General features: G+C 44.2%; 1 protein-coding gene across 1 annotated transcript in view; it reads left to right on the top strand.

Annotated features, from left to right (window-relative positions):
* The window catches only part of LOC135523484 (inactive heparanase-2-like), a 211,238-nt gene that overhangs the window by 167,958 nt on the left and 15,993 nt on the right, over positions 1 to 27,287 (top strand). The window contains exons 10-11 of the mRNA XM_064950182.1: positions 9,155 to 9,300; positions 25,422 to 25,568. Of these exons, the coding sequence (XP_064806254.1) occupies positions 9,155 to 9,300; positions 25,422 to 25,568 (293 nt within the window). The remainder of the gene's footprint in view (positions 1 to 9,154; positions 9,301 to 25,421; positions 25,569 to 27,287) is intronic.

The raw sequence follows: 27,287 nt of genomic DNA, 5'->3' as shown, positions 1-27,287 counted from the left end.
ACCAATATACAACAGGTATTGTTCTTATTTTGTTTGCGTGACATTTATTATTTTATTAATTTGTGATTTAACAATTAATTGCACAACAATTGCAATTGTCATAATAGTATCTGATACATATTTCTAACGATGAATCATATTTTTAAAGACACTTTAAAGACACTTCATTTTCATCTAATTTAATTGTGCAGGGTCAAGCCACAGACACCACAGGAGCCAACCCCTCTCCAGAGACAGCAGACGACAGACGTTCTCCTCCAGAAAACAAGTCTGCCATGGCTGAGCTTTTTGGGGAGTTGTTCACGACCCAGGAGCAGGGAACCAAGTCAAAGGTCAAGGAGGAGGTGACCTCATACAGGGAAGTGGACTGTAGTCCCCTGGATGCTGATCCGCTTACATGGTAGAAGACCAAAGAGTTAATATACCCTCATGACCTCTGTCCCCAGCGAGAGGGTATTCTCCACAGCGGCTCACATTGTCACAGCTACCTGGCTGTGCTTGGGACCTCTGTCCCCAGCGAGAGGGTATTCTCCACAGCGGCTCACATTGTCACAGCTCCCTGGCTGTGCTTGGGACCTCTGTCCCTAGCGAGAGGGTATTCTCCACAGCGGCTCACATTGTCACAGCTACCTGGCAGTGCTTGGGACCTCTGTCCCTAGCGAGAGGGTATTCTCCACAGCGGCTCACATTGTCACAGCTACCTGGCTGTGCTTGGGACCTCTGTCCCTAGCGAGAGGGTATTCTCCACAGCGGCTCACACTGTCACAGCTACCTGGTTGTGCTTGGGACCTTTGTCCCCAGCGAGAGGGTATTCTCCACAGCGGCTCACATTGTCACAGCTACCTGGTTGTGCTTGGGACCTCTGTCCCCAGCGAGAGGGTAGTCTCCACAGCGGCTCACATTGTCACAGCTACCTGGCTGTGCTAGGGACCTCTGTCCCTATCGAGAGGGTATTCTCCACAGCGGCTCTCATTGTCACAGTAAGCCGATCTGTGCTCACTGCAGATAATGTGGATAGACAGCATCAGTGCGATTTGAACCTATACTTTTCTATTCACTATACGTGGAATTAATCCACTGCGCCCCCAGGATCGAGTTAGCATGGTATGTTTTTTCACGCATTCAAAGCTGTTCTTTTTATGTATTGAAATTTCCACAGCAGAATGTTCTTTCTAATGTTCTTGGAACAATTTGAGAACATGATTTTAAATAGAACCATGACGAAACCTGTAGGAAAAGTTACTCTGAAGTACATTGTTTCTTGGTGTTTTCTGAGAACATTCCCAATGTCAAACCAGTTGGAGAACGTTCCTCGAACATTACCAAATTAGTATTTTAGTAACATTTCACCACGTGTGAAATTTAAGGAAACGTTCTGTTAAAGTAATGAAATACGAAGAAAATAATGTTTTTTTCATCAAGTTCCTTAAATAAGCGGAAAATGTTCCAAAGCCAAGCGACTGTACTGCACGGTTCCCAGGAAGTTGTGGGAAGGTAGTATGAAAAATAACCACAGGACAACCCCGCTCTCACCAAGCTCTAAGAAACATGGTTCTCAGAACTTTACGTTCTAGCTGGGAACTTATAAACTGATCTCTTCAGACTATACCACATTCTCAGGGTGGACTATTCACTCTTCATCCCTGGGTGTATTCTCTCCCTGCTCTCCAGATGTATAACTGGACCCGTAGATTTCTCATTCACATCTCCATCTCTCTCTGTTAGTAAATCAGATACACAGAATTGCCTGGTTGAACCTGCTCGTTAATCATAGTTCTGACTGATCACACCTCTGTGGAGGTCAGGTTTATCTGACCCCATGGGTTATGTCTCCTGGAAACCAGGTTAGGCCAATATATACAGACTGATAGACTCATAGAACACAAGGCTCTAACGTAGATTTTACACAGTGTAAAATGATGTTAAAATAGTTTCCACAGTGTTTGATATTATCTCTCTTTCCAGCTGGCTAGAGAGAGGCACTCGTAATTACAGTCTACTCTCCAAGGCTCTCTCAGCAAGAACCACAGTCTACTCTCTAAGGCTCTCACTCCAAGAACCACAGTCTACTCTCCAAGGCTCTCACAGCAAGAACCACAGTCTACTCTCCAAGGCTCTCACAGCAAGAACCACAGTCTACTCTCTAAGGCTCTCTCAGCAAGAACCACAGTCTACTCTCTAAGGCTCTCACTCCAAGAACCACAGTCTACTCTCTAAGGCTCTCACTCCAAGAACCACAGTCTACTCTCCAAGAATCTCTCAGCAAGAACCACAGTCTACTCTCTAAGAATCTCTCAGCAAGAACCACAGTCTACTCTCCAAGAATCTCTCAGCAAGAACCACAGTCTACTCTCTAAGGCTCTCACTCCAAGAACCACAGTCTACTCTCCAAGGCTCTCACTCCAAGAACCACAGTCTACTCTCCAAGGCTCTCACTCCAAGAACCACAGTCTACTCTCCAAGGCTCTCACTCCAAGAACCACAGTCTACTCTCCAAGGCTCTCACTCCAAGAACCACAGTCTACTCTCCAAGGCTCTCACTCCAAGAACCACAGTCTACTCTCCAAGGCTCTCATAGCAAGAACCACAGTCTACTCTCCAAGGCTCTCACTCCAAGAACCACAGTCTACTCTCCAAGGCTCTCACTCCAAGAACCACAGTCTACTCTCCAAGGCTCTCATCCAAGAACCACAGTCTACTCTCTAAGGCTCTCACTCCAAGAACCACAGTCTACTCTCTAAGGCTCTCACTCCAAGAACCACAGTCTACTCTCTAAGGCTCTCACTCCAAGAACCACAGTCTACTCTCTAAGGCTCTCACTCCAAGAACCACAGTCTACTCTCTAAGGCTCTCACTCCAAGAACCACAGTCTACTCTCCAAGGCTCTCACTCCAAGAACCACAGTCTACTCTCCAAGGCTCTCACTCCAAGAACCACAGTCTACTCTCCAAGGCCCTCACTCCAAGAACCACAGTCTACTCTCCAAGGCTCTCACTCCAAGAACCACAGTCTACTCTCCAAGGCTCTCACTCCAAGAACCACAGTCTACTCTCCAAGGCTCTCACTCCAAGAACCACAGTCTACTCTCCAAGGCTCTCACTCCAAGAACCACAGTCTACTCTCCAAGGCTCTCACTCCAAGAACCACAGTCTACTCTCCAAGACTCTTACCTGAAGAACCACAGTCTACTCTCCAAGGCTCTCACTCCAAGAACCACAGTCTATACTCCAAGGATTTCACTCCAAGAACCACAGTCTATGATGCAAGGCTCTCACTCCAAGAATCACAGTCAACACACAGTCTAAATTTACAGATCTCTGCCAAATAGTGTGTGCTCTGTTCCCAGCTGCCCCTGTCTATAGGCCTGTCTGTAGGCCTGTCTATAGGCCTGTCTTTAGGCCTGTCTATAGTCTGTCTATAGGTCTGTCTATAGGCCTGTCTATAGGCCTGTCTATAGCCCTGTCTGTAGGCCTCTCTATAGGACTGTCTATAGGCCTGTATGGAGCCCTGTCTGTAGGCCTGTCTGTAGGCCTGTCTATAGGCCTGTCTATAGCCCAAATTGTACACTTCTGTTCTGTACTCTTACAGTACTCTGGGCTCTCCCAATAGCGGAGCAGCAAATTAAGTTAAAACCTGGCCCGGAAAAAGAAATAAGCCCTTAAATGTTGCCATATGCAGGATTGCATGGGAACTTCCTGACACACACATGTTGTTCAGAACCTCTGGTGAGGTGTTGAGTCTGGGGAAAGAGGAGAGGGGCATGACAAGGGAGAGAGCAGAGAAGACAGGGGCATAACAGAGGAGAGGAGAGAAGACAGGGGCATAACAGAGGAGAGGAGAGGAGAGAAGACATGGGCATAACAGTGGAGAGGAGAGAAGACAGGGGCTTAACAGAGGAGAGGAGAGAAGACAGGGGCATAACAGAGGAGAGCAGAGAAGACAGGGGCATAACAGAGGAGAGGAGAGAAGACAGGGGCATAACAGAGGACAGGAGAGAAGACAGGGGCATAACAGAGGAGAGGAGAGAAGACAGGGTTATGACAGAGGAGAGGAGAGAAGACAGGGGCATAATAGAGGACAGGAGAGAAGACAGGGGCATAACAGAGGAGAGGAGAGAAGACAGGGGCATAACAGAGGAGAGGAGAGAAGACATGGGATTAACAGAGGAGAGGAGAGAAGACAGGGGCATAACAGAGGAGAGCAGAGAAGACAGGGGCATAACAGAGGAGAGGAGAGAATACAGGGGCATAACAGAGGAGAGGAGAGAAGACAGGGGCATAACAGAGGAGAGGAGAGAAGACAGGGGCATAACAGAGGAGAGGAGAGAAGACAGGGGCATAACAGAGGACAGGAGAGAAGACAGGGGCATAACAGAGGAGAGGAGAGAAGACAGGGTTATGACAGAGGAGAGGAGAGAAGACAGGGGCATAATAGAGGACAGGAGAGAAGACAGGGGCATAACAGAGGAGAGGAGAGAAGACAGGGTTATGACAGAGGAGAGGAGAGAAGACAGGGGCATAATAGAGGACAGGAGAGAAGACAGGGGCATAACAGAGGAGAGGAGAGAAGACAGGGGCATAACAGAGGAGAGGAGAGAAGACAGGGGCATAACAGAGGACAGGAGAGAAGACAGGGGCATAACAGAGGAGAGGAGAGAGAAGACAGGGGCATAACAGAGGAGAGGAGAGAAGACAGGGGCATAACAGAGGAGAGGAGAGAAGACAGGGGCATAACAGAGGACAGGAGAGAAGACAGGGGCATAACAGAGGAGAGGAGAGAAGACAGGGTTATGACAGAGGAGAGGAGAGAAGACAGGGGCATAATAGAGGACAGGAGAGAAGACAGGGGCATAACAGAGGAGAGGAGAGAAGACAGGGGCATAACAGAGGAGAGGAGAGGAGAGAAGACATGGGCATAACAGTGGAGAGGAGAGAAGACAGGGGCTTAACAGAGGAGTGGAGAGAAGACAGGGGCATAACAGAGGAGAGCAGAGAAGACAGGGGCATAACAGAGGAGAGGAGAGAAGACAGTGGCATAACAGAGGACAGGAGAGAAGACAGGGGCATAACAGAAGAGAGGAGAGAAGACAGGGTTATGACAGAGGAGAGGAGAGAAGACAGGGGCATAATAGAGGACAGGAGAGAAGACAGGGGCATAACAGAGGAGAGGAGAGAAGACAGGGTTATGACAGAGGAGAGGAGAGAAGACAGGGGCATAATAGAGGACAGGAGAGAAGACAGGGGCATAACAGAGGAGAGGAGAGAAGACAGGGGCATAACAGAGGAGAGGAGAGAAGACAGGGGCATAACAGAGGACAGGAGAGAAGACAGGGGCATAACAGAGGAGAGGAGAGAGAAGACAGGGGCATAACAGAGGAGAGGAGAGAAGACAGGGGCATAACAGAGGACAGGAGAGAAGACAGGGGCATAACAGAGGAGAGGAGAGAAGACAGGGGCATAACAGAGGAGAGCAGAGAAGACAGGGGCATAACAGAGGAGAGCAGAGAAGACAGGGGCATAACAGAGGACAGGAGAGAAGACAGGGGCATAACAGAGGAGAGGAGAGAAGACAGGGGCATAACACAGGAGAGCAGAGAAGACAGGGGCATAACAGAGGAGAGGAGAGAAGACAGGGGCATAACAGAGGAGAACAGAGAAGACAGGGGCATAACAGAGGAGAGCAGAGAAGACAGGGGCATAACAGAGGACAGGAGAGAAGACAGGGGCATAACAGAGGAGAGCAGAGAAGACAGGGGCATAACAGAGGAGAGGAGGGTAGATGAGTAGAAGAAACGAGGAGAGGTGCTGAGACCACTGTAAAGTTGTGTGCTCTGCTCTGCCAGGGGGTTGACATGTGAATAAATGGCCAAGGCTCCCATGTCTTTGCTGAGAGGGCAGTATTGTATTTTTTCATTTCAGTATTTCAACCAGGTTTTTTCCCAGGCATATTTCCCACAACAGTTACATTTTTGACTTTCATTTTATTTGACGTTCACATTGATCCTGCAGCTAAGTAAACATAACAAAGACTAGTAATAGCTCCTCACTGTGGGATCCAATAGTATATATTATATTGTCTCTTTCAATAAAGACTGAAGCATCGGTATCCAGCTTCTAGCCCTGGTCTGGACATCATTGTAACTAGGCACCAGTACAGCCTCTCTGGTCTGGACATCATTGTAACTAGGCACCAGTACAGCCTCTCTGGTCTGGACATCATTGTAACTAGGCACCAGTACAGCCTCTCTGGTCTGGACATCATTGTAACTAGGCACCAGTACAGCCTCTCTGGTCTGGACATCATTGTAACTAGGCACCAGTACAGCTTCTCTGGTCTGGACATCATTGTAACTAGGCACCAGTACAGCCTCTCTGTTCTGGACATCATTGTAACTAGGCACCAGTACAGCTTCTCTGGTCTGGACATCATTGTAACTAGGCACCAGTACAGCTTCTCTGTTCTGGACATCATTGTAACTAGGCACCAGTACAGCTTCTCTGGTCTGGACATCATTGTAACTAGGCACCAGTACAGCTTCTCTGGTCTGGACATCATTGTAACTAGGCACCAGTACAGCTTCTCTGTTCTGGACATCATTGTAACTAGGCACCAGTACAGCCTCTCTGGTCTGGACATCATTGTAACTAGGCACCAGTACAGCTTCTCTGGTCTGGACATCATTGTAACTAGGCACCAGTACAGCCTCTCTGGTCTGTACAACTGTTAGATGTAGGGGAGTGTTTTGCCACCTCTGCATCTCTACAACCCCCTGTTCTGACATACACATCTCCAGGATGTGATCATTTAGCCTCTTATCGTCTAAGACCTGTCTAAGTCCGTTCTACTAAGCTCTATGGAATTGTTTAAGAATGTCATACCAAGGATCGTTTAGCTATTTTATTTTGAGTTTTAAGACCCCTGGAAGTATCCCCCCGAAACAAAATGTTGACGACAATTTTTGGAGGCCTTATTGCTATTAGGCCATACAAACCCATCGAATAACAGATTCACTCCATGGAAAAACATTCCCAAAATATCAAAAGGAAGTTTGTTCTGAAGTGTCTGTCCTATATCTGAGAGATATAAGAAAGATCAGGAAACACACATTTTTTGGCAAACAGTCTCCATATATACATGAATTCAACTGATACCAGGGGACCTTGTGATACATCTTGTGAGGCCTATGGGTGTCCTAGAGCAACTCAACTGACGTGTTCGTGTAGAGGGTCATACTAGTTTGTAGGCCAAACCATTCGGGTGCTACAGACGATTTTGTGAGATGGTCTGACAAACACCTCTCTAGCTCTGTCACCTTTCATCTCAGATGTCTTCTGGTCTGACAAACATCTCTCTAGCTCTGTCACCTTTCATCTCAGATGTCTTCTGGTCTGACAAACACCTCTCTAGCTCTGTCACCTTTCATCTCAGATGTCTTCTGGTCTGACAAACACCTCTCTAGCTCTGTCACCTTTCATCTCAGATGTCTTCTGGTCTGACAAACACCTCTAGCTCTGTCACCTTTCATCTCAGATGTCTTCTGGTCTGACAAACACCTCTCTAGCTCTGTCACCTTTCATCTCAGATGTCTTCTGGTCTGACAAACACCTCTCTAGCTCTGTCACCTTTCATCTCACATGTCTTCTGGTCTGACAAACACCTCTCTAGCTCTGTCACCTTTCACCCCAGATGTCTTCTGGTCTGACAGACACCTCTCTAGCTCTGTCACCTTTCACCCCAGATGTCTTCTGGTCTGACAAACACCTCTCTAGCTCTGTCACCTTTCATCTCAGATGTCTTCTGGTCTGACAAACACCTCTCTAGCTCTGTCACCTTTCATCTAAGATGTCTTCTGGTCTGACAAACACCACTCTAGCTCTGTCACCTTTCATCTCAGATGTCTTCTGGTCTGACAAACACCTCTCTAGCTCTGTCACCTTTCATCTCAGATGTCTTCTGGTCTGACAAACACCTCTCTAGCTCTGTCACCTTTCAACCCAGATGTCTTCTGGTCTGACAAACACCTCTCTTGCTCTGTCACCTTTCACCCCAGATGTCTTCTGGTCTGACAAACACCTCTCTAGCTCTGTCACCTTTCATCTCAGATGTCTTCTGGTCTGACAAACACCTCTCTAGCTCTGTCACCTTTCACCCCAGATGTCTTCTGGTCTGACAAACACCTCTAGCTCTGTCACCTTTCACCCCAGATGTCTTCTGGTCTGACAAACACCTCTCTAGCTCTGTCACCTTTCACCCCAGATGTCTTCTGGTCTGACAAACACCACTCTAGCTCTGTCACCTTTCACCTCAGATGTCTTCTGGTCTGACAAACACCTCTCTAGCTCTGTCACCTTTCATCTCAGATGTCTTCTGGTCTGACAAACACCTCTCTAGCTCCCTCACCTTTCACCCCAGATGTCTTCTGGTCTGACAAACACCACTCTAGCTCTGTCACCTTTCACCCCAGATGTCTTCTGGTCTGACAAACACCACTCTAGCTCCCTCACCTTTCACCCCAGATGTCTTCTGGTCTGACAAACACCTCTCTAGCTCCCTCACCTTTCACCCCAGATGTCTTCTGGTCTGACAAACACCTCTCTAGCTCTGTCACCTTTCACCTCAGATGTATTCTGGTCTGACAAACACCTCTCTAGCTCTGTCACCTTTCACCTCAGATGTATTCTGGTCTGACAAACACCACTCTAGCTCTGTCACCTTTCACCACAGATGTCTTCTGGTCTGACAAACACCACTCTAGCTCTGTCACCTTTCACCCCAGATGCAGAAGTGTGACATAGTGGATGCGTTGGATTGAGACGCATCCAAGGCAAAAAGAACAGATATCTCAAGATTAAACTGAAAGATGTTCATGGGGATTTGTATTATGCTCATTAGATTTCAGTGGGGCGTGGACATTGACACTAGTTAGCTTGACCTTATGTAGTTGTTGACATGTCAATTGCCTCAGTGGAACACAATGGAACAGGGTACATTACTATGGTAGCTCATGCTTAATTTGCGATCTGATTATGCATGCTGTGTTTGGCTTTGCACTGTGTAACAGGTGTTTGTGTGTGTGTGTGTGTGTGTGTGTGTGTGTGTGTGTGTGTGTGTGTGTGTGTGTGTGTGTGTATGTGTGTGTGTGTGTGTGTTCCAGGACTATTGGTTCTCACTGGTGTTCAAGCGTCTGGTGGGCCCCAGGGTGTTGGCGGTGCGGGTAGCAGGCTTACAGAGGAAACCACAGCCAGGGAGGGTCATCCGAGACAAACTACGCATTTACGCCCATTGTACCAGCTTCCACAAGTAAGTGCTGCAGCCCTGTACCAGCTTCAACAAGTAAAAACCGCAGCCATACACTGTACCAGCTTCCACAAGTAAAAACCAGAGCTATATACTGTACCAGCTTCCACAAGTAAAAACCAGAGCCATACACTGTACCAGCTTCCACAAGTAAAAACCGCAGCCATACACTGTACCAGCTTCCACAAGTAAAAACCAGAGCTATATACTGTACCAGCTTCCACAAGTAAAAACCAGAGCTATATACTGTACCAGCCTCCACAAGTAAAAACCAGAGCTAAATACTGTACCAGCTTCCACAAGTAAAAACCGCAGCCATACACTGTACCAGATTCCACAAGTAAAAACCACAGCCATACACTGTACCAGCCTCCACAAGTAAAAACCAGAGCTATATACTGTACTAGCTTCCACAAGTAAAAACCACAGCCATACACTGTACCAGCCTCCACAAGTAAAAACCAGAGCTATATACTGTACCAGCTTCCACAAGTAAAAACTGTAGCCATACACTGTACCAGCTTCCACAAGTAAAAACCAGAGCTATATACTGTACCAGCTTCCACAAGTAAAAACCAGAGCTATATACTGTACCAGCTTCCACAAGTAAAAACCACAGCCATACACTGTACCAGCTTCCACAAGTAAAAACCAGAGCTATATACTGTACCAGCTTCCACAAGTAAAAACCAGAGCTATATACTGTACCAGCCTCCACAAGTAAAAACCAGAGCTAAATACTGTACCAGCTTCCACAAGTAAAAACCGCAGCCATACACTGTACCAGATTCCACAAGTAAAAACCACAGCCATACACTGTACCAGCCTCCACAAGTAAAAACCAGAGCTATATACTGTACTAGCTTCCACAAGTAAAAACCACAGCCATACACTGTACCAGCCTCCACAAGTAAAAACCAGAGCTATATACTGTACCAGCTTCCACAAGTAAAAACTGTAGCCATACACTGTACCAGCTTCCACAAGTAAAAACCAGAGCTATATACTGTACCAGCTTCCACAAGTAAAAACCAGAGCTATATACTGTACCAGCTTCCACAAGTAAAAACCACAGCCATACACTGTACCAGCTTCCACAAGTAAAAACCACAGCTATATACTGTACCAGCTTCCACAAGTAAAAACCGCAGCCATACACTGTACCAGCTTCCACAAGTAAAAACCAGAGCTATATACTGTACCAGCTTCCACAAGTAAAAACCACAGCCATACACTGTACCAGCTTCCACAAGTAAAAACCAGAGCTATATACTGTACCAGCTTCCACAAGTAAAAACTGTAGCCATACACTGTACCAGCTTCCACAAGTAAAAACCAGAGCTATATACTGTACCAGCTTCCACAAGTAAAAACCAGAGCTATATACTGTACCAGCTTCCACAAGTAAAAACCACAGCCATACACTGTACCAGCTTCCACAAGTAAAAACCACAGATATATACTGTACCAGCTTCCACAAGTAAAAACCGCAGCCATACACTGTACCAGCTTCCACAAGTAAAAACCAGAGCTATATACTGTACCAGCTTCCACAAGTAAAAACCACAGCCATACACTGTACCAGCTTCCACAAGTAAAAACCAGAGCTATATACTGTACCAGCTTCCACAAGTAAAAACCACAGCCATACACTGTACCAGCTTCCACAAGTAAAAACCAGAGCTATATACTGTACCAGCTTCCACAAGTAAAAACCACAGCCATACACTGTACCAGCTTCCACAAGTAAAAACCAGAGCTATATACTGTACCAGCTTCCACAAGTAAAAACCAGAGCTATATACTGTACCAGCTTCCACAAGTAAAAACCAGAGCTATATACTGTACCAGCTTCCACAAGTAAAAACCAGAGCTATATACTGTACCAGCTTCCACAAGTAAAAACCAGAGCCACACACTGTACCAGCTTCCACAAGTAAAAACCAGAGCTATATACTGTACCAGCTTCCACAAGTAAAAACCAGAGCTATATACTGTACCAGCCTCCACAAGTAAAAACCAGAGCTATATACTGTACCAGCTTCCACAAGTAAAAACCAGAGCCATACACTGTACCAGCCTCCACAAGTAAAAACCAGAGTTATATACTGTACCAGCCTCCACAAGTAAAAACCACAGCCATACACTGTACCAGCTTCCACAAGTAAAAACCGCAGCCATACACTGTACCAGCTTCCACAAGTAAAAACCAGAGCTATATATTGTACCAGCCTCCACAAGTAAAAACCGCAGCCATACACTGTACCAGCTTCCACAAGTAAAAACCAGAGCTATATATTGTACCAGCTTCCACAAGTAAAAACCGCAGCCATACACTGTACCAGCTTCCACAAGTAAAAACCAGAGCTATATACTGTACCAGCTTCCACAAGTAAAAACCACAGCCATACACTGTACCAGCTTCCACAAGTAAAAACCAGAGCTATATACTGTACCAGCTTCCACAAGTAAAAACCGCAGCCATACACTGTACCAGCTTCCACAAGTAAAAACCAGAGCTATATACTGTACCAGCTTCCACAAGTAAAAACCACAGCCATACACTGTACCAGCTTCCACAAGTAAAAACCAGAGCGAGCTATATACTGTACCAGCTTCCACAAGTAAAAACCAGAGCTATATATTGTACCAGCGTCCACAAGTAAAAACCGCAGCCATACACTGTACCAGCTTCCACAAGTAAAAACCAGAGCTATATACTGTACCAGCTTCCACAAGTAAAAACCAGAGCTATATATTGTACCAGCTTCCACAAGTAAAAACCGCAGCCATACACTGTACCAGCTTCCACAAGTAAAAACCAGAGCTATATATTGTACCAGCTTCCACAAGTAAAAACCAGAGCTATATATTGTACCAGCTTCCACAAGTAAAATCCGCAGCCATACACTGTACCAGCTTCCACAAGTAAAAACCAGAGCTATATATTGTACCAGCTTCCACAAGTAAAAACCGCAGCCATACACTGTACCAGCTTCCACAAGTAAAAACCACAGCCATACACTGTACCAGCTTCCACAAGTAAAAACCAGAGCTATATACTGTACCAGCCTCCACAAGTAAAAACCAGAGCTATATACTGTACCAGCTTCCACAAGTAAAAACCTCAGCCATACACTGTACCAGCTTCCACAAGTAAAAACCGCAGCCATACACTGTACCAGCTTCCACAAGTAAAAACCAGAGCTATATACTGTACCAGCCTCCACAAGTAAAAACCACAGCCATATACTGTACCAGCTTCCACAAGTAAAAACCGCAGCCATACACTGTACCAGCTTCCACAAGTAAAAACCACAGCCATACACTGTACCAGCTTCCACAAGTAAAAACCACAGCTATATACTGTACCAGCTTCCACAAGTAAAAACCGCAGCCATACACTGTACCAGCTTCCACAAGTAAAAACCAGAGCTATATACTGTACCAGCTTCCACAAGTAAAAACCACAGCCATACACTGTACCAGCTTCCACAAGTAAAAACCAGAGCTATATACTGTACCAGCTTCCACAAGTAAAAACTGTAGCCATACACTGTACCAGCTTCCACAAGTAAAAACCAGAGCTATATACTGTACCAGCTTCCACAAGTAAAAACCAGAGCTATATACTGTACCAGCTTCCACAAGTAAAAACCACAGCCATACACTGTACCAGCTTCCACAAGTAAAAACCACAGATATATACTGTACCAGCTTCCACAAGTAAAAACCGCAGCCATACACTGTACCAGCTTCCACAAGTAAAAACCAGAGCTATATACTGTACCAGCTTCCACAAGTAAAAACCACAGCCATACACTGTACCAGCTTCCACAAGTAAAAACCAGAGCTATATACTGTACCAGCTTCCACAAGTAAAAACCACAGCCATACACTGTACCAGCTTCCACAAGTAAAAACCAGAGCTATATACTGTACCAGCTTCCACAAGTAAAAACCACAGCCATACACTGTACCAGCTTCCACAAGTAAAAACCAGAGCTATATACTGTACCAGCTTCCACAAGTAAAAACCAGAGCTATATACTGTACCAGCTTCCACAAGTAAAAACCAGAGCTATATACTGTACCAGCTTCCACAAGTAAAAACCAGAGCTATATACTGTACCAGCTTCCACAAGTAAAAACCAGAGCCACACACTGTACCAGCTTCCACAAGTAAAAACCAGAGCTATATACTGTACCAGCTTCCACAAGTAAAAACCAGAGCTATATACTGTACCAGCCTCCACAAGTAAAAACCAGAGCTATATACTGTACCAGCTTCCACAAGTAAAAACCAGAGCCATACACTGTACCAGCCTCCACAAGTAAAAACCAGAGTTATATACTGTACCAGCCTCCACAAGTAAAAACCACAGCCATACACTGTACCAGCTTCCACAAGTAAAAACCGCAGCCATACACTGTACCAGCTTCCACAAGTAAAAACCAGAGCTATATATTGTACCAGCCTCCACAAGTAAAAACCGCAGCCATACACTGTACCAGCTTCCACAAGTAAAAACCAGAGCTATATATTGTACCAGCTTCCACAAGTAAAAACCGCAGCCATACACTGTACCAGCTTCCACAAGTAAAAACCAGAGCTATATACTGTACCAGCTTCCACAAGTAAAAACCACAGCCATACACTGTACCAGCTTCCACAAGTAAAAACCAGAGCTATATACTGTACCAGCTTCCACAAGTAAAAACCGCAGCCATACACTGTACCAGCTTCCACAAGTAAAAACCAGAGCTATATACTGTACCAGCTTCCACAAGTAAAAACCACAGCCATACACTGTACCAGCTTCCACAAGTAAAAACCAGAGCGAGCTATATACTGTACCAGCTTCCACAAGTAAAAACCAGAGCTATATATTGTACCAGCGTCCACAAGTAAAAACCGCAGCCATACACTGTACCAGCTTCCACAAGTAAAAACCAGAGCTATATACTGTACCAGCTTCCACAAGTAAAAACCAGAGCTATATATTGTACCAGCTTCCACAAGTAAAAACCGCAGCCATACACTGTACCAGCTTCCACAAGTAAAAACCAGAGCTATATATTGTACCAGCTTCCACAAGTAAAAACCAGAGCTATATATTGTACCAGCTTCCACAAGTAAAATCCGCAGCCATACACTGTACCAGCTTCCACAAGTAAAAACCAGAGCTATATATTGTACCAGCTTCCACAAGTAAAAACCGCAGCCATACACTGTACCAGCTTCCACAAGTAAAAACCACAGCCATACACTGTACCAGCTTCCACAAGTAAAAACCAGAGCTATATACTGTACCAGCCTCCACAAGTAAAAACCAGAGCTATATACTGTACCAGCTTCCACAAGTAAAAACCTCAGCCATACACTGTACCAGCTTCCACAAGTAAAAACCGCAGCCATACACTGTACCAGCTTCCACAAGTAAAAACCAGAGCTATATACTGTACCAGCCTCCACAAGTAAAAACCAGAGCTATATACTGTACCAGCTTCCACAAGTAAAAACCTCAGCCATACACTGTACCAGCTTCCACAAGTAAAAACCGCAGCTATATACTGTACCAGCTTCCACAAGTAAAAACCAGAGCTATGTATTGTACCAGCTTCCTCAAGTAAAAACCAGAGCTATATATTGTACCAGATTCCACAAGTAAAATCCACAGTCATACAGTGTACCAGATTCCACAAGTAAAAACCAGAGCTATGTATTGTACCAGCTTCCACAAGTAAAAACCAGAGCTATATATTGTACCAGCTTCCACAAGTAAAAACCACAGCCATACACTGTACCAGATTCCACAAGTAAAAACCACAGTCATACAGTGTACCAGATTCCACAAGTAAAAACCAGAGCTATGTATTGTACCAGCTTCCACAAGTAAAAACCAGAGCTATATATTGTACCAGATTCCACAAGTAAAAACCAGAGCCATATACTGTACCAGCTTCCACAAATAAAAACCAGAGCTATATACTGTACCAGCTTCCACAAGTAAAAACCACAGCCATACACTGTACCAGATTCCACAAGTAAAAACCACAGCCATATACTGTACCAGCTTCCACAAGTAAAAACCACAGCCATATACTGTACCAGCTTCCACAAGTAAAAACCACAGCCATATACTGTACCAGCTTCCACAAATAAAAACCAAAGCCATACACTGTACCAGCTTCCACAAGTAAAAACCACAGCCATACACTGTACCAGATTCCACAAGTAAAAACCACAGCCATATACTGTACCAGCTTCCACAAGTAAAAACCAGAGCCATATACTGTACCAGCTTCCACAAGTAAAAACCAGAGCCATATACTGTACCAGCTTCCACAAGTAAAAACCAGAGCTATATACTGTACCAGCTTCCACAAGTAAAAACCACAGCCATACACTGTACCAGCTTCCACAAGTAAAAACCAGAGCTATATACTGTACCAGCTTCCACAAGTAAAAACCAGAGCTATATACTGTACCAGCTTCCACAAGTAAAAACCAGAGCTATATACTGTACCAGCTTCCACAAGTAAAAACCAGAGCTATATACTGTACCAGCTTCCACAAGTAAAAACCAGAGCCACACACTGTACCAGCTTCCACAAGTAAAAACCAGAGCTATATACTGTACCAGCTTCCACAAGTAAAAACCAGAGCTATATACTGTACCAACCTCCACAAGTAAAAACCAGAGCTATATACTGTACCAGCTTCCACAAGTAAAAACCAGAGCCATACACTGTACCAGCCTCCACAAGTAAAAACCAGAGTTATATACTGTACCAGCCTCCACAAGTAAAAACCACAGCCATACACTGTACCAGCTTCCACAAGTAAAAACCGCAGCCATACACTGTACCAGCTTCCACAAGTAAAAACCAGAGCTATATATTGTACCAGCCTCCACAAGTAAAAACCGCAGCCATACACTGTACCAGCTTCCACAAGTAAAAACCAGAGCTATATATTGTACCAGCTTCCACAAGTAAAAACCGCAGCCATACACTGTACCAGCTTCCACAAGTAAAAACCAGAGCTATATACTGTACCAGCTTCCACAAGTAAAAACCACAGCCATACACTGTACCAGCTTCCACAAGTAAAAACCAGAGCTATATACTGTACCAGCTTCCACAAGTAAAAACCGCAGCCATACACTGTACCAGCTTCCACAAGTAAAAACCAGAGCTATATACTGTACCAGCTTCCACAAGTAAAAACCACAGCCATACACTGTACCAGCTTCCACAAGTAAAAACCAGAGCGAGCTATATACTGTACCAGCTTCCACAAGTAAAAACCAGAGCTATATATTGTACCAGCGTCCACAAGTAAAAACCGCAGCCATACACTGTACCAGCTTCCACAAGTAAAAACCAGAGCTATATACTGTACCAGCTTCCACAAGTAAAAACCAGAGCTATATATTGTACCAGCTTCCACAAGTAAAAACCGCAGCCATACACTGTACCAGCTTCCACAAGTAAAAACCAGAGCTATATATTGTACCAGCTTCCACAAGTAAAAACCAGAGCTATATATTGTACCAGCTTCCACAAGTAAAATCCGCAGCCATACACTGTACCAGCTTCCACAAGTAAAAACCAGAGCTATATATTGTACCAGCTTCCACAAGTAAAAACCGCAGCCATACACTGTACCAGCTTCCACAAGTAAAAACCACAGCCATACACTGTACCAGCTTCCACAAGTAAAAACCAGAGCTATATACTGTACCAGCCTCCACAAGTAAAAACCAGAGCTATATACTGTACCAGCTTCCACAAGTAAAAACCTCAGCCATACACTGTACCAGCTTCCACAAGTAAAAACCGCAGCCATACACTGTACCAGCTTCCACAAGTAAAAACCAGAGCTATATACTGTACCAGCCTCCACAAGTAAAAACCAGAGCTATATACTGTACCAGCTTCCACAAGTAAAAACCTCAGCCATACACTGTACCAGCTTCCACAAGTAAAAACCAGAGCTATATACTGTACCAACCTCCACAAGTAAAAACCAGAGCTATATACTGTACCAGCTTCCACAAGTAAAAACCAGAGCCATACACTGTACCAGCCTCCACAAGTAAAAACCAGAGTTATATACTGTACCAGCCTCCACAAGTAAAAACCACAGCCATACACTGTACCAGCTTCCACAAGTAAAAACCGCAGCCATACACTGTACCAGCTTCCACAAGTAAAAACCAGAGCTATATATTGTACCAGCCTCCACAAGTAAAAACCGCAGCCATACACTGTACCAGCTTCCACAAGTAAAAACCAGAGCTATATATTGTACCAGCTTCCACAAGTAAAAACCGCAGCCATACACTGTACCAGCTTCCACAAGTAAAAACCAGAGCTATATACTGTACCAGCTTCCACAAGTAAAAACCACAGCCATACACTGTACCAGCTTCCACAAGTAAAAACCAGAGCTATATACTGTACCAGCTTCCACAAGTAAAAACCGCAGCCATACACTGTACCAGCTTCCACAAGTAAAAACCAGAGCTATATACTGTACCAGCTTCCACAAGTAAAAACCACAGCCATACACTGTACCAGCTTCCACAAGTAAAAACCAGAGCGAGCTATATACTGTACCAGCTTCCACAAGTAAAAACCAGAGCTATATATTGTACCAGCGTCCACAAGTAAAAACCGCAGCCATACACTGTACCAGCTTCCACAAGTAAAAACCAGAGCTATATACTGTACCAGCTTCCACAAGTAAAAACCAGAGCTATATATTGTACCAGCTTCCACAAGTAAAAACCGCAGCCATACACTGTACCAGCTTCCACAAGTAAAAACCAGAGCTATATATTGTACCAGCTTCCACAAGTAAAAACCAGAGCTATATATTGTACCAGCTTCCACAAGTAAAATCCGCAGCCATACACTGTACCAGCTTCCACAAGTAAAAACCAGAGCTATATATTGTACCAGCTTCCACAAGTAAAAACCGCAGCCATACACTGTACCAGCTTCCACAAGTAAAAACCAGAGCTATATACTGTACCAGCTTCCACAAGTAAAAACCACAGCCATACACTGTACCAGCTTCCACAAGTAAAAACCAGAGCTATATACTGTACCAGCTTCCACAAGTAAAAACCGCAGCCATACACTGTACCAGCTTCCACAAGTAAAAACCAGAGCTATATACTGTACCAGCTTCCACAAGTAAAAACCACAGCCATACACTGTACCAGCTTCCACAAGTAAAAACCAGAGCGAGCTATATACTGTACCAGCTTCCACAAGTAAAAACCAGAGCTATATATTGTACCAGCGTCCACAAGTAAAAACCGCAGCCATACACTGTACCAGCTTCCACAAGTAAAAACCAGAGCTATATACTGTACCAGCTTCCACAAGTAAAAACCAGAGCTATATATTGTACCAGCTTCCACAAGTAAAAACCGCAGCCATACACTGTACCAGCTTCCACAAGTAAAAACCAGAGCTATATATTGTACCAGCTTCCACAAGTAAAAACCAGAGCTATATATTGTACCAGCTTCCACAAGTAAAATCCGCAGCCATACACTGTACCAGCTTCCACAAGTAAAAACCAGAGCTATATATTGTACCAGCTTCCACAAGTAAAAACCGCAGCCATACACTGTACCAGCTTCCACAAGTAAAAACCACAGCCATACACTGTACCAGCTTCCACAAGTAAAAACCAGAGCTATATACTGTACCAGCCTCCACAAGTAAAAACCAGAGCTATATACTGTACCAGCTTCCACAAGTAAAAACCTCAGCCATACACTGTACCAGCTTCCACAAGTAAAAACCGCAGCCATACACTGTACCAGCTTCCACAAGTAAAAACCAGAGCTATATACTGTACCAGCCTCCACAAGTAAAAACCAGAGCTATATACTGTACCAGCTTCCACAAGTAAAAACCTCAGCCATACACTGTACCAGCTTCCACAAGTAAAAACCAGAGCTATATACTGTACCAACCTCCACAAGTAAAAACCAGAGCTATATACTGTACCAGCTTCCACAAGTAAAAACCAGAGCCATACACTGTACCAGCCTCCACAAGTAAAAACCAGAGTTATATACTGTACCAGCCTCCACAAGTAAAAACCACAGCCATACACTGTACCAGCTTCCACAAGTAAAAACCGCAGCCATACACTGTACCAGCTTCCACAAGTAAAAACCAGAGCTATATATTGTACCAGCCTCCACAAGTAAAAACCGCAGCCATACACTGTACCAGCTTCCACAAGTAAAAACCAGAGCTATATATTGTACCAGCTTCCACAAGTAAAAACCGCAGCCATACACTGTACCAGCTTCCACAAGTAAAAACCAGAGCTATATACTGTACCAGCTTCCACAAGTAAAAACCACAGCCATACACTGTACCAGCTTCCACAAGTAAAAACCAGAGCTATATACTGTACCAGCTTCCACAAGTAAAAACCGCAGCCATACACTGTACCAGCTTCCACAAGTAAAAACCAGAGCTATATACTGTACCAGCTTCCACAAGTAAAAACCACAGCCATACACTGTACCAGCTTCCACAAGTAAAAACCAGAGCGAGCTATATACTGTACCAGCTTCCACAAGTAAAAACCAGAGCTATATATTGTACCAGCGTCCACAAGTAAAAACCGCAGCCATACACTGTACCAGCTTCCACAAGTAAAAACCAGAGCTATATACTGTACCAGCTTCCACAAGTAAAAACCAGAGCTATATATTGTACCAGCTTCCACAAGTAAAAACCGCAGCCATACACTGTACCAGCTTCCACAAGTAAAAACCAGAGCTATATATTGTACCAGCTTCCACAAGTAAAAACCAGAGCTATATATTGTACCAGCTTCCACAAGTAAAATCCGCAGCCATACACTGTACCAGCTTCCACAAGTAAAAACCAGAGCTATATATTGTACCAGCTTCCACAAGTAAAAACCGCAGCCATACACTGTACCAGCTTCCACAAGTAAAAACCACAGCCATACACTGTACCAGCTTCCACAAGTAAAAACCAGAGCTATATACTGTACCAGCCTCCACAAGTAAAAACCAGAGCTATATACTGTACCAGCTTCCACAAGTAAAAACCTCAGCCATACACTGTACCAGCTTCCACAAGTAAAAACCGCAGCCATACACTGTACCAGCTTCCACAAGTAAAAACCAGAGCTATATACTGTACCAGCCTCCACAAGTAAAAACCAGAGCTATATACTGTACCAGCTTCCACAAGTAAAAACCTCAGCCATACACTGTACCAGCTTCCACAAGTAAAAACCAGAGCTATATATTGTACCAGCTTCCACAAGTAAAAACCACAGCCATACACTGTACCAGCTTCCACAAGTAAAAACCAGAGCTATTTATTGTACCAGCTTCCACAAGTAAAAACCAGAGCTATATACTGTACCAGCTTCCACAAGTAAAAACCAGAGCTATGTATTGTACCAGATTCCACAAGTAAAAACCACAGTCATACAGTGTACCAGATTCCACAAGTAAAAACCAGAGCTATGTATTGTACCAGCTTCCACAAGTAAAAACCAGAGCTATATATTGTACCAGCTTCCACAAGTAAAAACCACAGCCATACACTGTACCAGATTCCACAAGTAAAAACCACAGTCATACAGTGTACCAGATTCCACAAGTAAAAACCAGAGCTATGTTTTGTACCAGCTTCCACAAGTAAAAACCAGAGCTATATATTGTACCAGATTCCACAAGTAAAAACCAGAGCCATATACTGTACCAGCTTCCACAAATAAAAACCAGAGCTATATACTGTACCAGCTTCCACAAGTAAAAACCACAGCCATACACTGTACCAGATTCCACAAGTAAAAACCACAGCCATATGCTGTACCAGCTTCCACAAGTAAAAACCACAGCCATATACTGTACCAGCTTCCACAAGTAAAAACCACAGCCATATACTGTACCAGCTTCCACAAATAAAAACCAAAGCCATACACTGTACCAGCTTCCACAAGTAAAAACCACAGCCATACACTGTACCAGATTCCACAAGTAAAAACCACAGCCATATACTGTACCAGCTTCCACAAGTAAAAACCAGAGCCATATACTGTACCAGCTTCCACAAGTAAAAACCAGAGCCATATACTGTACCAGCTTCCACAAGTAAAAACCACAGCCATATACTGTACTAGCTTCCACAAGTAAAAACCAGAGCCATATACTGTACCAGCTTCCACAAGTAAAAACCACAGCCATATACTGTACCAGCTTCCACAAGTAAAAATTACAGCCATACACTGTACCAGATTCCACAAGTAAAAACCTCAGCCATACACTGTACCAGCTTCCACAAGTAAAAACCAGAGCTATATATTGTACCAGCTTCCACAAGTAAAAACCACAGCCATACACTGTACCAGCTTCCACAAGTAAAAACCAGAGCTATTTATTGTACCAGCTTCCACAAGTAAAAACCAGAGCTATATACTGTACCAGCTTCCACAAGTAAAAACCAGAGCTATGTATTGTACCAGCTTCCTCAAGTAAAAACCAGAGCTATATATTGTACCAGATTCCACAAGTAAAAACCACAGTCATACAGTGTACCAGATTCCACAAGTAAAAACCAGAGCTATGTATTGTACCAGCTTCCACAAGTAAAAACCACAGCCATATACTGTACTAGCTTCCACAAGTAAAAACCAGAGCCATATACTGTACCAGCTTCCACAAGTAAAAACCAGAGCCATATACTGTACCAGCTTCCACAAGTAAAAATTACAGCCATACACTGTACCAGATTCCACAAGTAAAGATTGCAGCCATACACTGTACCAGATTCCACAAGTAAAGATTACAGCCATACACTGTAAGTACAATTTTGGCCTAAGGACAAAGATTAGTTTGGTGGCTAAAAAGCACTCAAAGCTCAGACTTCTATGGCTTGTCCCATTTTCCTTACCTTGGTCTTACATTCTTAATAGATTCACAGACACCTGAGGCACGGTGTCTAGTCACTGTGTCTAGTCTCTCCTGCACTATAGCCCATTAATAAGCCACTCTAGCCATGATAAATCACATTAATTACCCAGCCTGCCACAATTCTGCCTGGTCAGCTCATAAATAACCCTCATCCAGACTACTCAGTCTTTCAGAGCGGCCAGGCCATAAAACATAACAGGTATCACTTATCAGGTGTGTGAGGGACTCTTCTCTTTGTCAAAGAGGCGGCAACAGTCCTTTATCTCAGCTCGGATTGGTTGGAGGGGGTTTTGGGGGAGGGTGAGGGGAGATGGAGGTACAATGGGTACGTCTGTCCCAGAATAGAGAAAGAGCAGCACCATCCCCTGTTCAAGGTTATCATTTAACCCAGCCGTATGTGATGTGTAACAGGTCAGCAGCAGAGATGTCAGCACCAGGCTAGACTTACTGCCCTCCGTCCCATCTATACACACACGGCTCAGTTACATCTGTTCACCTGGCTCCACTCACCACATTATCTATATGTTATAACTATGTTCTATATTTTTTATTGAATATACAATAAACACCTATAAGCGTTTATCAGTCTTCCATCTTTGCTGGTGAACATTTTCTTTGATCTTTCTCCTCAGGTCCAGGCCATTGGATGTGTCCCTGTTCTATTCCATCTCAGTTGCAGGTGTGGTGTAGAGAGCAGTAGCGTAATGATACACTCTAGGGACTCTGGATCTACTGATACAGACGACACACCTCACATCTGATCTGTTACCCACGGTGTGGCCTGTTGACAGATCTGCAGAGATTTTAAATAGTTGTCATCCAATGCTTTCCATCTGGCACCTGGAAGGATAGGACGCCTTTTATGATGGGAGCCTTTAGCCCCTGGCATGGCACTTATATCTGGATCTCAACAGTCATCCTCCTTTAACCAGTTAGCAGTTTCAGTACACTTTTGCTATCAAGGGTATTGTATTCTTCTCACCAGTTCGCCAGTTAGCAGGTTAAGTACTCTGTTGCTACCAAGGGTATTGTATTATTCTAGCCAGTTAGCCAGTTTACCAGTTAGCCCGTTATTGGTTTCAGTACTCTTTTGCTATCAAGGGTATTGTACTCTTCTAGCCAGTTAGCCAGTTCGCCAGTTAGCGGTTTCAGTACTCTTTTGCTATCAAGGGTATTGTATTCTTCTAGCCAGTTAGCCAGTTCGCCAGTTAGCGGTTTCAGTACTCTTTTGCTATCAAGGGTATTGTATTCTTCTAGCCAGTTAGCCAGTTCGCCAGTTAGCGGTTTCAGTACTCTTTTGCTATCAAGGGTATTGTATTCTTCTAGCCAGTTAGCCAGTTCGCCAGTTAGCGGTTTCAGTACTCTTTTGCTATCAAGGGTATTGTATTCTTCTAGCCAGTTAGCCAGTTCGCCAGTTAGCGGTTTCAGTACTCTTTTGCTATCAAGGGTATTGTATTCTTCTAGCCAGTTAGCCAGTTCGCCAGTTAGCGGTTTCAGTACTCTTTTGCTATCAAGGGTATTGCATTCTTCTCGCCAGTTAGCCAGTTAGCCCATTATTGGTTTCAATACTCTTTTGCTATCAAGGGTATTGTATTCTTTAGCCAGTTAGCCAGTTAATGGTTTCAGTTCTATTCTGGGTATTGTATTCTTCTAGCCGGTTAGCAGTTTCTAGCTTTCCAGACATTTAGTGGTTAGCATGGTCTGTTTCACTCTAAACCAATGCTTCAGCATCAAACAACGTGAAAGGTTGTTTACTTTCCTGCTTCTAATGCCTCAGAACCTCATCTTTTTGAAATCCTGGACTGTCTTTATCCCTCTCTCCATCTCTTCGTCTATCGGTATCTAACACTCCATCTCTTTCTGTCTGATACATCCCAGCCCTGAGCAATGTTTGGCATAAGGCTTCAATAGTTGAGCAGAAGAAATACTCCAGGGCTGAGTGATTACTCTGTCTGACACAAAGACAGACAGACGTTCTGTTTACAGACGTGACCAACCCTGATTCTAATCTGTTCTCTTTCCATGTGTCTATGTTTGCATTTTTCAAGTCACTTGAATCGGCTCTCTGTGGGTCTGCTCAGCATTTCCTTGTTGTACGATGAGGTGTAGAAACGGAGAGTGAACAAAAACCTGAAGCCGTGAGAGCTGGAGAACGAGAGAGATGAAGAGATTGCTAATCAGAGAAGGATCGCTAATCGCCCGATCTGATAAAGCCCAACTCTGACCCTTAACAATGTGGTCCTCTGAAACCTATGGTGCACACACACACCCTGAAACCTATGGTGTACACACACACACCCTGAAACCTTTGGTGCACACACACACACACACACACACACACACACACACACCCTGAAACATATGGGACCACTCCAGTTGTGTTGATCTAGCCTTCACATTATGCAGTTTATTACATGTTATCATGTTTTTCTTATCTTTGGCCAATATTCCCTAAATCCTCTCCCCAGCACTCTGAACACATGCAGTGTTGTCTGTGTAATTCTAGGAGGTCAGTCCCACACTTTCACACCCTCCAATTGATCCCTAATGTGATGTGAGTAGAGACTACAGGTCTTAGGTCTTGAGCATGTCAAAACATATTAGATCCATTCAATCTGGGCATATACCACAGTATTATGAAATGTAATGTAAATATCTAGAAAAAGGGCTAAGAGGGCAATGGAAGAATAACACAAAATACAGTTTTATCTGGACTTATAAACTGAACCTCAATAATAGGTTCAGGATTGTTATAAAGATAACATATTACAGTGAGTTTATGGAATGCTTGGAACACATTTGATTTTGATTCACAAGTGTTTTGATCCTGTTATTAAATTGTCTGGTAGAGCATTTACTCTGTTTTTAACATGTCTGTTCTCCTGTTCAGGTACTGACGTTTCTATTGTACTTGGCAGAGGAAGACACTATAGAGCACCTTACAGATCTAGATAGACATAGTGAGACAAGGGGAGTGAGAGAGCAACAAAAGGTAGTCTCTACAGCGGGGGGGGGTGATGCTTAGTGTTTTGGGACTGATTCATGCGATTAGAAGAAGAACAAGAAGACCATTAGAACTAATATGTGTTTACCATTCATTTAGAATGCTTCTCTTCCTTCCAGTCATAACTATGTGAAAGGGTCCATAACGATCTATATCATCAACCTGCATCGGTCCAGGAAGAAAATCAAGCTGGCGGGAACCTTACGTAACAAGACTGTCCATCAGTACCTGCTGCAGCCCTATGGGACAGACGGACTACACGCCAGGTCAGTAGTGCATAGCAGGGGTGTGATACACACTCACACATACGCACTCTCTCTCTCTCTTTCTCTCGCTCTCTCTCACTCCTTTCTCCTTACTCTCTCTCTCTCTCTCTTTCTCTCTCTCTCTCTCTCTTTCTCTCTCCTTATTCTCTCTCTTTCTCCTTCTCTCTCTCCCTTTTTCTCCTCTCTCCTTCCATTTCTATTTATTTATTTCTATATCTCTCGCTGTCTCAGGGATCATGTGTAGCTCCGGCCAATATTTAGGTGTTTCCCCCAAGAAATGTTTCTTTTGAAAAGAAGCTCATTTACTGCATTTATATACAACTCTTATACAACTCTTTAAATATATACAACTCTTTAAAATGCTATTTGGAGAACAGCAAAAACAAGCTAAAAAGACCCCGGCCATTCACCTTGGCTGCTGTAGCTTCCTTTACCTCGGTCCATCTACAAACACAGCCTGTTAGCTATACAATTGTAATGTCCAGACCTCGGTGTCTTAATATGTAGTTGCACACACATGCACGCATAAACACCGTGACCCACTGACCTGGCAATTCCAACATACAGGAGAGAGCCAGAGAGACCTAGGTTACCATAACACAGCTGTCCCTCTAGCTAACCTCTCTGTGGGAAACAGGGTGGAGGGGTTGTCCTTTAATAGGGAAGATTGGAAGATAGGATTTGGGATCTCTGTCAGGGAAACGTGCATCTCTACTGAAGCATTTTTGGTTCCACTGTAAATAAACCACATCTTTAAGGGCTCAAGCCTTCATAAACCCTTTATAAGGTCTCCATACTATAGATACTTATAGTTGTCTAGATACTACACATCAAGTTTGCCCATATAATTATTATTATAAACATTTTAGAATTGTCATTGTTGGACATAAAAGACTATAAAAACATAGTCAGCTACAAGGGATTTTCATTTTGGAAAACTGTTCCCAAGTATTCCCACGCATAATAGATTGTATACAAATGTAAGCAAGTGTAACGGCGTTCTTCGTTTGTCGCAAGAAAGTCGGACCGAAATGCAGCGTGGTGGTTACTCATGTTTTTAATGAATGAATCGTGGTACATGTAATAACTGATACAAAATACAAAAACAACAAAACGGAACGGAACGTGAAACCTAATTACAGCCTGGTGAGACTACACAGAGACAGGAACTATCACCCACGAAATACACAGTGAAACCCAGGCTACCTAAATACGGTTCCCCATCAGAGACAACAAGAATCACCTGACTCTGATTGAGAACCACCTCAGGCAGCCAAACCTAAACTAAACACACCCCTAATCAACCACAATCCCAATGCCTACAAAAAAAACAATACGACAACACAATAACATAAACCCATGTCACACCCTGGCCTGACCAACTAATTAACTAAAAACACAAAATACTAAGACCAAGGCGTGACAGAACCCCCCCCCTAAGGTGCGGACTCCCGGACGCACCTCAAAACCATAGGGAGGGTCCGGGTGGGCGTCTGTCCATGGTGGCGGTACCGGCTCGGGACGTGGACCCCACTCCATTAATGTCATAGTTCCACCCCTACGCGTCCTGGGATAATCCACCCTCGCCGCCAACCATGGCCTAGTAGTCCTCACCCAGAATCCCACTTGAGTGAGGGGTAGCTCGAGATGGAGGGGCAGCTCGGGACAGAAGGGCAGCTCGAGACAGAGGGGCAGCTCGGGACAGAGGGGCAGCTCGGG

This window comes from Oncorhynchus masou, chromosome 31, assembly GCF_036934945.1.
Source record: "Oncorhynchus masou masou isolate Uvic2021 chromosome 31, UVic_Omas_1.1, whole genome shotgun sequence".
Lineage (NCBI taxonomy): Eukaryota > Metazoa > Chordata > Actinopteri > Salmoniformes > Salmonidae > Oncorhynchus > Oncorhynchus masou.
The sequence above is the reverse complement of the archived record's forward strand: the minus strand, read 5'-3'. Positions and strand labels throughout refer to the sequence as shown.